Source organism: Rhyacophila brunnea, unplaced genomic scaffold (genome assembly GCF_057557595.1).
Source record: "Rhyacophila brunnea isolate RB1 unplaced genomic scaffold, BYU_Rbru_1.0 scaffold_4, whole genome shotgun sequence".
NCBI classification, from domain to species: domain Eukaryota; kingdom Metazoa; phylum Arthropoda; class Insecta; order Trichoptera; family Rhyacophilidae; genus Rhyacophila; species Rhyacophila brunnea.
The window spans coordinates 43,307,561-43,322,204 of NW_028233068.1; the positions used below are offsets into that span (position 1 = coordinate 43,307,561).

General features: G+C 30.0%; 1 protein-coding gene and 1 long non-coding RNA gene across 3 annotated transcripts in view; both read right to left on the reverse strand.

The window, feature by feature from the left end:
• Nucleotides 1-120: 120 nt before the first annotated feature.
• On the reverse strand, nt 121-2,326 carry LOC147067399 (uncharacterized). The gene is made up of 2 exons (XR_015071510.1): nt 1,209-2,326; nt 121-870 (listed from the first exon to the last, which is right to left on the reverse strand). It is a non-coding gene; the product is annotated as an uncharacterized LOC147067399 (long non-coding RNA).
• Nucleotides 2,327-6,891: 4,565 nt separating this feature from the next.
• Nucleotides 6,892-14,644, reverse strand: part of FoxP (forkhead box transcription factor P) — a 131,181-nt gene continuing 123,428 nt past the window's right edge. For both annotated transcript variants that reach the window (XM_085954402.1, XM_085954400.1), the window contains exons 14-16: nt 12,352-12,427; nt 10,972-11,063; nt 6,892-8,039 (exon numbers count right to left, since the gene is read on the reverse strand). In XM_085954402.1, the coding sequence (XP_085810528.1) occupies nt 7,547-8,039; nt 10,972-11,063; nt 12,352-12,427 (661 nt within the window). In that variant the 3' untranslated portion in view covers nt 6,892-7,546. The remainder of the gene's footprint in view (nt 8,040-10,971; nt 11,064-12,351; nt 12,428-14,644) is intronic.

Consider the following 14,644-nt stretch of genomic DNA (forward strand, 5'->3'; position numbering starts at 1 on the left):
GAATATTGTGCGTCCCGGGTAAGCTCCAATCAAACCGGGATAGCCGTGGCTAGACGATTAGGTTTTATGATGTGTTTGATTGGTCATTCATGGTGATGATAAAATGAAACGAAACATGTAATTGTTTAACACTGTTTATTGAATACTTCATTATTGTTTAATATCTATGACTGTCATTTGATGGCTAAACATTCTCTGCACCAACTTGCTCTTACTAATTTATCATTCTGATACACCAAAATTATCGATTAATTAATATGTACAAATTCGAATCTATACAATAATCAATTAAGAAAACAATAACTATTATTACAATCATAATGATAATAGGTATGCGATAAGAATTAGTATTAGGTATTACTTAATATTGTAACATTACAGATAATGATTTCATATTTCACTTATTTAAAGTTATTTCAATATTACTCAAATGAAACCTATAATAGGTATCAAAAAACGTATTTTTTTTCTGCAGTTTGAATGCTCTATTGGATTGAGTTGGTTATGTTATTTACAACCTCTTATTATTATAATAATATAAAACTCTGGAAATATGATTATAATTAAATGGTAAGTTTAAAATCCCACTTCGCCATAAAATTATATTGGGCTACCTGGTCTTACAGTAGTACACGCCTGGTGGATAGGCTACAATAGATTATTGTTAATGCTCACTACCAATTGACGTGCAGGTTCATTGTTGTCAGTAAAATATGACTGCTTCCAGACAGCGGACATCTGATAAATTAGAATTATGGGCAGGAACATGGCTCAAATTAATAAGAAACAATCGCTGGACACATCTAGTTATCCAGTGGATTCCCAAGAGGTAAAAAAATGTTTATTTGTGGTAGCTTCACACTTTGTCAGCTGAATGCAGAACTATTTCTAACTCACATTTGAAATATTTTGAAGGAGAGATTTTTGAAACAGTACTTCAGTTATTTATTATTTACATAGATAGACAAGTGTATGCACAATTTTTTTCATCAATAATCGCACTAAAATATGATTTGTACATGTAAAAATAATAAATAATTTTTCAGTAAATTGATTCAAAGAACTCTCCCCTAAAAAAAATCAAATGTAAGTTAGAATAGTTCTGCATTCAGCTGACGACTTGTACTCAGAGACATATTTGGCAGGCTCGCACTGAGATATCAATGCTATGTACGTATTAGTGTCACAAGCCTTAAAAGAAGTTATACAATAAGAATGATTTTGATTATGAAAAAATTATGAAGTACCTAAGTAATCGAGAATAAACTGTCAGAAACTTCTACAGAGATATACGTGGCAATGCTCAGAACCGAGAGAAGTGAAACTATTGTTTTCGTTCTGCAATCCAATAGAAGATGCCAAAGAAAATCAAATTGGACAGTGGTCGCAATGGGTAGGGGCACATGGAAAGAATTATTATTGTACAGATGCAAATGATGATGATGATGATTCACTCTAAAAAGGGAATTTGTACGACTTCCTTGAGGTTTCATAAGAGTAATATTGAAATACTATTTCTACAAGTTTCTAAGACATATATTATCTATGTTTATTTATGATGTATGTTATGTAATAATGGATGAATTTCTATGTGTTACGCACAAATTAATTCTTACATGTAATATTCGCTCTGCCATAGAAAGGATTTTTCAATTAAATTTAAATTATTCAGATACAATAAAACTTTAAATCCACATTCTATAGCAGGAATGGTTTATTTGAAGTTGATAGATTTTCCTTTTTATAAATAATATTCGTTTTCTGAATTACAGGTAAAAAGTAGGTGTGAAATTTAATTAAAATATTTTTCAGTGCCATAAAAAATGAATACTATACTATTTCTGAAACAAATAGCTCTACCTCTACTAATAATTTATTATTATCAAACATTAAAAGGAAACTTTCTATATTTCTCCTGTAAGTACATAGAAAAACATTTATATATGTATTTTTTTCTACTAACATGAATACAAGGTTTATTACATGGGCTTTCATTTAATATTGTTGCAATAAAAAAAATACACCACATTCTAACGGAACACTTTAATTTTTAAATTGTATTTTTAACTATTTTTTGATTGTTTCTGTATTTTTAAAAATCTAATATCATGGAGTAATTCCATAGCAAAATGGTATAAATATTGTGATGGAAACTTGGAGAAACGTATACCGGATATACTTTTCAATTATTGATTCTAGTAAATTTGTATTAAATTTTATGCTTTAACGTTAAATAAGCTGTGTATTTCACCGTCCTGGAACCAGACTGTAATATCTACCTAAAAATCACAGTTTTGAGATGAATTTTGAATCCAAAGATTCTTACTAAACTGAACCATACAAAATAACAATTAGAGTAGTTTGGTATAGATAGGTAAGAGATAATTTGATTAAATAAAAACAAAGAGCCCAAAAACAACACTGATAGAACCAAGTCTGATACATCTGCAGAGACAGATATAGCTAAGTTAAAAATAATAAGTTTCAAGCCTCAGGATAAACTGTAGTATTTCACACACATAATTATTTCATTAGCAAAAAGACTAGTTTTTTTAAGATATTACAGTCTGGTTCCAGGACGGCGATTTTTAGAAGAATAATATGACATTGATAGTACTTGTGTACAGAGGTTTTAGGCAGAATCTGTTATATATGTCAATTGAATATCTTTCTTTCTGTTTTATTTCTACAAATTAAATGCTTTTGATGTATCGATAACAAATTATTCTAGTAAACATTATTAGGTAGTTTTTAAATTAATTAAATACACTTTGCTTAAGGAATTGATATGGAAAACATTACCCTCATTTCTCACATTGTTTATTTACAGTTATCATTAATAAACAGGATAATAATAAATAAATCCTAAAAAAAAAGAACTCCTTAATATTTTTTGTATACTAATATCTTCTTATATAGTTATATTATACCTTTATATAACATGTTTTTGCGCTTTATACATCACAAAAAATAACAAAGAATTTTGTTTTGTAGTTCATAACATATTGAATGAGAAATATTGAAATTCATTACAAACTTTATAGACAAATGATATCTAACCTACTGCTACCCCACGAATCTACTTGAAGACAAAATTAACAAAGTATATTTTGGAAACATTTTGTTTCGGTTCCACTATTCTTATAAAGTTAACAGACAAAAAATCGTTTTTTTATTATTTATAAAATTAACTTTTAAATGAAATTAGATGGTCAACATAGGTAACTGTTGTTCCAGAAAGGTTAGACATCACCGCTATATAATATAATGTATGAATTAGTATTGTGACCAGAGTTCATCATTATTTTCTGTAGTAACCCATGTGCATAAAAATTAAAAATTTAACACATAAGTATTAGAAAATTGATATTCGCAAAAAAAAATGCATAGTCTAATGAAGCGTATTATTATGGTTAAACATCAGAAAAATCTAAAAAATCATATTAAATAATAATGTAGTAGGACCAAAAAATATTGTACAAGGTACCTCCTATTGTATTTTTGTTTGTTTGAATAATTTAAGCTGCAATCAATATAATTATTTGGATAATGTATTGGTATAATAATATAATAATAATGTTAGTTATTTATTACAGGCTATTTTTTGGGATGGAACCTAAAGCAAAAAAATATTCTTACTGCACAATTAACCCCAATGTATTATTATTAACTAGGTCTCTATTTTACAGTTTCATAAAAACTCATTGATACATAATTTTTTTTTTCAACAAATGTAAAATTATCCATTAGCCTAATAATTTATTAAATATTTACAAGTCTTCTTCAAAGTACCATAGATAACATTTTTAAAATGCGTTTTTAAAAATATTACGTAATAAATTAATTTGAGAATCACTGCTATGCACTTATATCGTTTATTAAAGTAGGCGTAATAAATGAAATAAATTGATCTCTTGACCTTGTCATCATTTTTGATAATTTATATCCATAATTACAACAAAATTTAACATAAAGCCACCTATCCAAGCGATTTGACATCTGATTGAACAGGTAGTTTTTATAAAATTGTTGTGTACATATTAGCTGCAATGATGAAATTATATTCAACGATAAATTTGTATGTATTTTTTAAGTGTTTAATGAACGAGAATATCATAATATTGTTCATGAACTGTATAATTTTTAGCATACATTGTAAAGAACATTTTGTTAATAATTACAAATTAAGTACAAATTTATAGAAATTATAAAATTATTTTAATATTAAAGTTGTAGTACCTATTTGCCAAAATAAAAATTCTTCAAAGTCACTATAGAGTTTTTAAATGTTTTTTTTTTATTATAAATTTAAAGTGAAACTAGTTTTTTATGGTTAGGTAAGGTTATGCGAAGGTCTTAATGCCGAACACTTTTAATATTATGGGTAACTACTTATGTTAGGTATATACCGGACATTTTATAATACACTTAGAAAGGCCGAAAGAAAATTCACAAGAAATTAAGCAATTTTTACAGAATTTACAAAAAATGTTTAAACTAGCATTTTAAATTTAATTTCACAATTCAACAGTTTATGATGTCTTGTAGATATGAATATTTCACGTTTTAAAAACACATTTTTTATTATAATTTATATCCATTTTTTAATGTCATATTGGGCAGTTGCTTTTCACAGTAAAAAACATTTGTGGTTATAATTTTTCCTACCTTTTTAAATTAAAATTTGTAATGACATTAACGTTTTATATCTTATAAAACGCCTTGAACACACAACTTTTAAGTATAACGTTTTATTTAAATAGCGTCTTTAGGCCTACAAAGTACCATTACCAATGTCAATTTAAGGTAAAAACTATTTCTTTTCGATTCTTAATAATAACATAAATTTTTCTGCCTTATCACAATACAAATATCCACTTCGATTATTTTTCTAATTTTTTTATGGAAAATCCATTTTTTCGTATGTACAAATTAATTACACGCTTTTTAAATCGACGATTTTTATCTTACACTAAAGATTTATTTACAATCGATCTTATTATCCTTACACAATGCAAATAATATTTAACATTTTTAATATAAATGAAAGGATCCCTTAAGGATACAAAATTTTTATGTTACAACTTTGGAATTCCAAAGACATATTTGGTAGATAAAGCCATTAAGATTAAAGTTTACATTCATAATTAATTTAAATTATAAATTGTGACAATCCAAGCATGGCGGGCAAACTTAACAGCATGCATTGAGATAAACGTAAATTTTAACATAAGGAATGTTCTTGGCTACAAATTAACAATTATTTCAAATATTGTAAATAACTTTTGTCTACGATATTACGAGATTTACCTTCTCACTCGATCATTATTATAATATCGTAAAAAATAGAGAACATTAAGAGTGTTATTTGTCCCTCCTATAATGTTGTGATGAGACAGTGTACCATATACGATAGTTTGACACTATTTCGTTGAAAAAATCCAAATACAGTAGAACCTTGATTATTCGGACCCCAATTATCCAAATTACTATAATCATCAATATGATCATGACAAAATGGCGTAAATTAATGGTGAAATATTCCACAAGTAAAAATGTTTTTTTTAAGTATATAAATGTCTCGTTATCTGAACTACATACATACCAAATTAGTTCTGATAATCAAGGTGGGGAATTTGCGACCTTTTGAATGAATAAAAAATTGCATTTTTTTAAGCTATGTAGTTAGTATAATATAAGTACCTAGTTGAATTTTGACAAATTTTCAAAGTGCATTTAATTAAAGTACCATCAGCCTTGTAAAGGATACATCTAACTTAATGTGACCTTCCAACATGAGAAGGTTCCCCACCCCTGATCAAGTACTGTACCGGTACTGCTATATTTATTATTGCAATAATTATAAAAAATAAAAAGCTAACTTCTTGTTACCTAGGTAAGAGGAAAGTTTTTGTCCATCACAAGATATATTTTATCAACATCGGGAATATTGGTGATGATAATAATTGAGTTCCTCTTCAGAAAATAGCGTTATCCTTCCTTATAAAACCTTTCTTTTGAGCTAATAGTGATTAAATACGATGTCGTCAAGATTAAATAATGATTATTGACGGGTATGACATATCATTTGAAGTGATTTACTGAAAACTGGCATATACGATAATATTATTTATTCAAGAAACGCTCAATAATTTATATCTTTAAGTTGTAATAAAATGTTGTATGGGCATAAGAGAATTGATGTTATTATGATCTTTCAGAGTTCACATCCAATTTCAATTTTATCTATGCAATTTAGGTGACATTCATAAAACATACATCTTCTTCATATGCAAAAGGTATTAAGAAAAACTCGTGCAACAAAATATGCACTATGCATCCAATATTGTTCTCAAATTGACGAAAGCACCCAATATTTTCACTTATTTCTTATTTGGCAAAAACAGGCTTCTGCGCCTGATGACATTTTAGTCAATGAAGTTTTATTTAACCAGTGTTTTGTTTTTGACAATTGAGTCCGATATCAACATTTTAACATAATTTTGAATCAATTTAATTTTGTTAGCTTTTAGAGTTTGTATTAGAGTAGAGTTTGTATTAAGTTGAGATTGCATCAATTCTCTATGTGTAACATTGATGTAAATTTTGGCAACTCATTCTAATATGTTAACATTATAATCATATCTACCTTGTGAATGTAATTACATGAACTTTATAGTTCTTAAAATAAAATAAAGAAAAGATATTACATAAGGATATTATATTACTATTCTAGTACAATAAAATTTAATGATATTAAATACAAATTAATATTGAAAGCATAATATTCAAATCTAATAATAATTTGAGCCCATTCATCCTTGACCATATGTATGTATGTCTATATAAAGAAAGTTGTACTTATGTATTTCATTTTAAAATTTTAACGAGGTGTTAAATTAAATGCATATCAACAATTGATGATAATATCGTTATACACTAGTAACCAGTAACCGGGATATTACTCGAGATAAATATTTGTGTAAGTTTAATGAAATTCGAGTCCTTTATAATACTGAAATTAATATTACTTATTATTCACAATATTTAACTACATCGCGGCAATGTAATATTAACAATTAGGTCAGTTGCTCTGCATTATGGTCCTATGATTTCATAACCTTTCGTTGTAAACAAACATTTTCTCTTAAATTTACAGACAATATCAAATTATTTACGGTTAAGTTATCAGTATATAGAACAAGGATGTCGATATATGGGTAACTCTTAAATATCCAACCGTACGTCATGTCAACTTATCTTGTATTGTCACTAAAATATCTCGCGTATTAATATGTTGTAAATGCACATTGGTATATCCAATTATAATAAAAACTATTACAGAGATGTCCACCGTTTCCATAACAACGATATGGCTAGATTCACAGGGTTTTTTGTTTATAGCTACTTCTGTGGTAACTGTACTTGACTTGTACGAAAACTTCATGGAATTGTTTGCAAAACTCACATAATAACATAGTAAGTTTTAACCATGCTCCATTCCCAGGATTGTCCTTTTATCATCCTAGTAGTATTTCCACATGGATCAATTTATTTTGTCGGCATTTACGTGTTCCGCATTGGATCCGTTGTTGTTGAGCGAGAGATTTTCAGCTTCCTCGATGTCATCATCGTCTGCATCCACCATATCCACGATGTCGTCCCGATTGTCTCCTCCGCTTTTCCGCAGCTGTCCGTGATGTGCTTCCGGATTCCTTACATCGTCATCGTCGCAATTCATGTTTCTGTCATCCTCATTGCTGCTGTGTCTCTTATAATTATGAGGAATATCTCCATCGTACGCCTCCAGAGATCCGTGGTAATCAGACTTCCCGAAATCGTGTTGAGGGTGATGCATTGGCGTGTGGTTTCCGAATTCACTTTTGAGATTGAAGATGTTCGGTTTAACGTCCATCTGCTCTTGCGATAGACCGTGGCGGCCCATTGGACCTTCAGATGATGAACTGAGATTCTCCGGTTTGATGTTGACATGGCCGCCACCCTGGAGGGACTGACCATAGCCGTTCATGAGACCCGATCTGAAAAGAAATCGGATAAAATTAAAAAGAAGCATTCGATCTGATTAAGGGAAAGAAACCTTTCCTTTTAGAGACCGACATGTCCAAAGTGTGGGAATTACTATCAATTTAACCCAGGGGTAGTCAACCTGGTCCGTACCGCCCACTAGAGGGCGTTCCAGCTTTCATGGTGGGCGGTAGGGGTTTTGAAAACATTTTCATTATGTTTTCATAAAACATAGGCAGATAGAACTTGCCAAGAAGATCTGTTAGAAATTAGATATGATGAAGAAAGTAAACATAAATTCGATAGTGGTAGATATGAAAACCTATGGCAAAATAAAAAAATGTCCGCCTTATATCCAAATAATATATATAAAATGATATTCAGTTTATTGATACCTTTCCCTTCCTCATATCTTGTGGAATCAGGCTTTAGTGCTGTTAATCATTTTATGACCAAAGAAAGAAACCGCCTGAATATTTCCGCAAAAGGAGACCTTCGTTTGTTCCTCACAAAAATTGAGCCAAACATCCAATATTTAGTTTCGCAGCATCAGCATCATTAATAATAATTTTATTAATTAAATGTAATTTCATTAGACTTTGATGCTTGTATGTATGCAAAGTATAAATAAAGAGATAGATGTAACTACAGTACCTAAGTTGTTTTATAAAGATTATTCTGCCAAATATAGCGAAAGTCTGACATAAAGTATTTGGTAAGTAATTATTGTAAAATGCTTTAACTTGCTGTAAATTTTATAAAGTAAAATTACTTTCTTACTTAATAAATCACCATTACTGTCGAACCGATGGGCAGTTAGAAATTTTTACTACGAACAGAGATACAAAAATGGACGGTAGGTATAAAAAGGTTGACTACCCCTGATTTAACCCAACGTGCCGTAATGCTCACGATAGAAATTTATGGGATATTAATAAATTAATAGATGCCATCCATAGACTGAAACTGTATGTGGTTTGTGCTATATTAAACTTATGATTTCTGTTCATGAAAATTTCACTAAGTTTGTAAGTGTGAGTGATAAACAGATACGATTAGATGCTTATAATATACCTACTTTGTGAAAATGCTCCAGTAGAAACCTTGAGTTGTACAGGCCATTCATAGACTGAAACCGTATGCGGTTTAGAACAGTGTGACATACTAAACTTATGATTTCTATTAATAATATATTTTCATGAACAGAAATCATAAGTTTAGTACGGCACACGGTTCTTAACCGCATACGGTTTCGGTCTATGGATTTCCTCCTATTGTAATTTCCGTGGAATATAAAATATCTAGTTTATAATGATGGGTAAAGGATGGCAATAATGTATGTATGTGCATGTCATTATAATATTTTAACTTATATTATTTGCAATGAAATATTTTAATATACCTACTATGACAAGAAAACCTAGCATAATATATACCCAAAAATACATTGTTAAATACAAACCAAGCACAAAAAAATCAATTGCCCTTGCTCACTTGAGATTGTGAATAACACATATCAAATATTTGCAGAGGGGATTAACAATATTGAGTGTAGTGCAATTGAAAAATCCCATCCCTCTCGGAACAAAAACAAAAGGTCTCCACTCGTGTGGATTAAATTTCACCCCTTAGATTAAGCGCACAGAACAAAGTCTGGGCACTGAATCATAAGTCAATATGTACGTATATATTTTGAATGGAAAATTTTTGAGGGATGGTAATTCTCCACATAAAGATGTTTGATTTTGAGATCATTGTGTTGATGTCTTTGACCAAATGACTATGTAAATATTAACTGTTGTGTAAGGTTAAAGTATGTGGCATATTAACTGTGTGGTAAGAACAGTTAATATCAGACTAGAAAGGGTTTTCATTCAAAATTCTACTACTGACTCAATGTTTTTAGTGTATTATAAAAAAATATCATACATAATAATATATTATGATACCGTCTATTTATAGTTAAAATTCGTTATAATATGTCTTAATGTCTGGTTATTTTTTCGAGTAAATACTGCAAAATTTAAAAAATTAAATAGTATTGTAAAAAGGTTGGGAAGTACTGATTTACATTATAGATATTATTTCGATCCTTATAGTCAATGTTCCCTCTAATTTTTCTATTGTGTGTGCGGATCGCCGTCACCCGGTGCGGTAAATTTACACCCCCCCCCCCCCCCAAACACACACATACAATTTTTCATTCAATCCACTGACATAGTGATCGTGCTAGGGGGGGCGGGGGGGCGGCTGACAGGGCTCTAGCTTGGGGGTCCTGGCTTAGAAGGGGCTCGGCGTGGCAAGTCGACCAGTTAAGTAAGATAAACACACACCACAAATTTGCTCTATTAGTAAAAAAAGTCGCCTTAGGCGCTTTTATAATTAATTTTAGTGTGTTTCCTGACTAATAAAAATGACTATTTATCCAACATGGCAAAGGATCGCATGTTACTTGGCTATCACAAAAGGGAGTCGCGATCATTGCTTCATAATGTGATACTGAGTACTGACAATTCAATCGGATTCATTTAAAAATACCAAAAATCGCTAAAAATACATGGAATATCTTTTATTTTACAAAGAACCCTGAGTTATGCGGAATACCATTTGGAAAACACCACTGTAGAACATTACACTTCCCTTAACCTCAGCAATAGGTTGGGGGTCCGCCAATCACCTTGGCCTGGAGACCCTCTTCAGGATGTGGGGGCTATGCTTATGGCTCAACCCACTAATTCCTGAAGACTGATCATCCTCAACGCGTAGTAATGCTACTACTACTGTGCACTTGCTGCAGGGTTCGTAAGCCAAGAGATGTATGATGTCGCATTGGACCAATTGATATGGTGTGGCCTTATCCTTGCACCATGCTCCAAGGCTGGAGAGTAATTAATAGATGTAGGTAATAAATCAAGTCACAAGAATAATAATTGTAATAATATTAACCTGTATTCATCGTGCAGACTCTGGTAGTCTTCAGGTCCAGCCATATGGTCTTCAGGACCCATATAAGATAGGCTGCAGTCTTCCATTATCCCCTAAAATATAATTTTTGTTTAGTACATTCAATACAAATGATTCGTAATATAAAATATAGCTCATTGCAGTACTGGCGAGTGGTGCTTCACGGTTTACTTCATATGCTCTCTTTTTAGTTAATATTTATTACTATTCTTCGTGGGTTTCATTTATCATTTTATAGGAACAAGTATTAATTTTCATGTTCCTACCTATATCACCAGTAATAATGGGGTCTACAAAATATCCAAATGCAGTGGTTCAATGATGCTGTCTATTGTGCGATTGACCTATTTGATATTTTTGTGAATGAATTAAATAAGCTATGTTTGTAATTGAGCTCCTCTCCGGAATAGCAACGTTAGCCTGAAATCTTTGTTTTGAGATAATAGGGTCTAAAGAAAACGTGACAATTCAAAAGACATTTGACACATGCCCCACGTCATCACTCTTAACTAACGAAATTAAACAGTGTTTTTTGGCTGCTATGTATACAGATGTATGGAAATCAATAGTTGTTGTTAATTGATCTTACTTGTCATGTAAGTATACCAAATCACAAATACCAAACCTAACCAGCAAACATGTCAAAAACTTGTTTTTTCATAGACTTTTAAACTTTCTAACTGGAACGTCTCAATATTATGTTTCTCTTGATTGAGTTTTGCCCAAATGGCAGTAGGTACAGTACACTTTCAGTAATCCGCCGCTCGATTATCCGACAACTACTATAATCCGCCGTTATTTTTACTAGTTGAAAACACAAAATCAAGCTCTATAATTCGCCGGTATTCGATTGTCAAATTCAGTAGTCCGCCGTGTACAAGTATACAACGCAGATGTGACGGGTTTAATTTGGAAACTTCTCCTTTGTAAAACGTACGTTCATCGCGAATAAAGTAATGTACCAGGGAGGAAAGTGCCCAAGGACCATATCACAAATTATGCCATGCTCCAATGCTACCGGGACATACAAAATGAAGCTTTTGGTCATAGGGAAAGCCAGGAATCCTAAGCCATAGAAGAATATCTGCCTCACTGAACAACTGGTAGTGTCAAGTGATTTACTGTTTAATATTTAATTAATAAATAATATGTATAATTTAGTAAATACTTGATTTTGATTATAAATAAAACCGTAATTTGCTAGTACAAGTTTCTCAAAAAAACTATTTTTACGAAATCCCTATTTTAATTTTTACCATATTTTGTATGTATGCACTATAAACCGCCGCTTTCACTAATTGGTTTTGGGGTGGCGGATTGCTGAGAGAGTACTGTAATTTTATATTATAATCGTTTTACTACCTGCAGGTTTCTTTTGAGAACTTCACTATAGCCCTGCGGGCTGTGCAGCATTGGAGGACTTTGTGACATCATACATCTAAACATGATGAACAAAATACATTAGAATGAGATCAATAAGTGTTTTAGCATATTTTGATTTAATCATTTCATGAATTTGAAATAAAATTAGCAAAAATTGATGTTTCATTAATAATATGTAATTAACTTTTCATGAATTAATAATAAGACTGAGATGTATTTGTTATTAATTTTCTTTTCACAGATATCAACATTAAATAATTCAAAGTACCTAGTAGTGAAGTATATTAAATAATATTTAATTTTATATTGAATTTTAAATAAAAAATATTTAGAGGTATGTATACCTAATAGTGATACTTGTAGTTTAAAAAAAGAATTAATTAAATTACTCCTATATGTAAAACAAAAATGAATTGGCCCCAGCCGTTTGTAGATCACATTTTGGAATAAGTATAATTAATATGTTTTTGAACAGTAAAAACAAACTTATGTAACAAATTATTATTATTTAATTCTTTTCTACAAAATAATGTGGGTAATAATTTCTTAGCATGAAGTTAAAAACATTCAACATAACAGACTTGCACATAGACTCAATGTAACTTTCTATATATTATATTTAATTTAGTTGACATTCACAAAACATAATATGTAATTTAATACACATAAAGTTAACTTGACATTGTCAATTAGGAACAAATAATTCACAGGTACAACCTAAACTGAAAGTGAACATGCCTCTATTATCATCGGCATTCTACCTGTCAAGCAAATGAATATAATATAGATATAAGAAATACCCTTGCAAGAATAGATGGGTACACTGCTTATCAATATTATCATCTCTAATTAGGAATGCATTCTTTTTATTTGGCAAATTCACTGCTTTTTATGAAATTTAGTGAGGGTCGTTAATGACATTTTGATAATATAAAATAAATTGTGTCTTTGTGCAAGATTGGCGAAGCAATTTTTATGTGTTTTCTGACTTCAGCAGGTTGCTTCAATTATCTGTGTTCGGACGGAAAATTATTAAAAGATATTCATAATAATTTATTTGTTTCATAAATTTCACTTTCAAACATAAAAATGGTATTGCAGAGTAAATGGTAAGTAACAATGAAATTCTGTTTAAGTAGATGTGTTAATTTTTTTGACTATGATTTGCCAAAAATTCAATGTTTTTTTTTTTTTAAATGAAGTTTTATGACACCTAAATAAAATAAATGGGAGTATCCCCAGTGTAGTTTATTTGGGAGCAGTTATGTTTTGGTTGTGTATTTTTTTAATGTGAACATATTGTGGAAAAAATATATTTTTTTATTATAATTATGTCCGATGTGTCAGGTTTTTGAATAATAAAGATATATTATATAAAAGAATGTAAAAAGGATTGAAAAGATATTTGAAAAAGGTATAAGAGAGTAAATGTTTAAAAAATACATGCAGATTAGTAAAGATTATTAAAAATATCTTAAAAAGCATGCGAGTAAAGATAAAAAACATTTAGAAAGTTTAATAAACACATCCTCGTTGGACTTACCCATTTGTCGCGAAACATTGCACCATTTTTGTCCATTAATTTATCAAATTATACACATCTGGTACAACCCAAATTCTAGTAGAGATTTACTTGTATAGAGAATATTAATAACCTCTCACATTCCATCGGTAATGGAAATATAACTATGTTGAAGCCGAGATATTTCTTTTATCCAAAATTTTATTTTATGGTGATCAAACCATTAAGGCATTATTTTATGCTCAAAGGCCTAAATTGCTTTAAGATTAGAAGCCAACAATAACTTTTATAGTCAATACAATACATATTTTATGTAAAATATTATTCATGTATAAATTACTCGTCATAGTAAATTTAAAAGTATTATGTAAAAAAAATTCAAGCCTGTTCGTGATTTGTGGTATGAATACACCTCATTTAAACCATACTTACACTACTACCACAGATACTCAACAGTAGCCAGCGAATGGATTCCGTAAGGAATTAAAATTGATAAAGGAGTTTGTATTAAAGAGTGCTTAAATATTGAAAAAGATTGTGAAAAAAAATTGTAATTATTCTTTAAACACTGACCTTGTATTCTGCATTGATCCTACAGATTCCAATGTCTAAATGGCACTTAATGTTAATATAATAATATATTTAATATCTAAAAGCAGACGTACACACAATAGAGCAAATTTTGTAACCAAATTTCCATCATAATATGGATACCTATCAAACTGTATGAGACATGTTAAAGTATGCAAT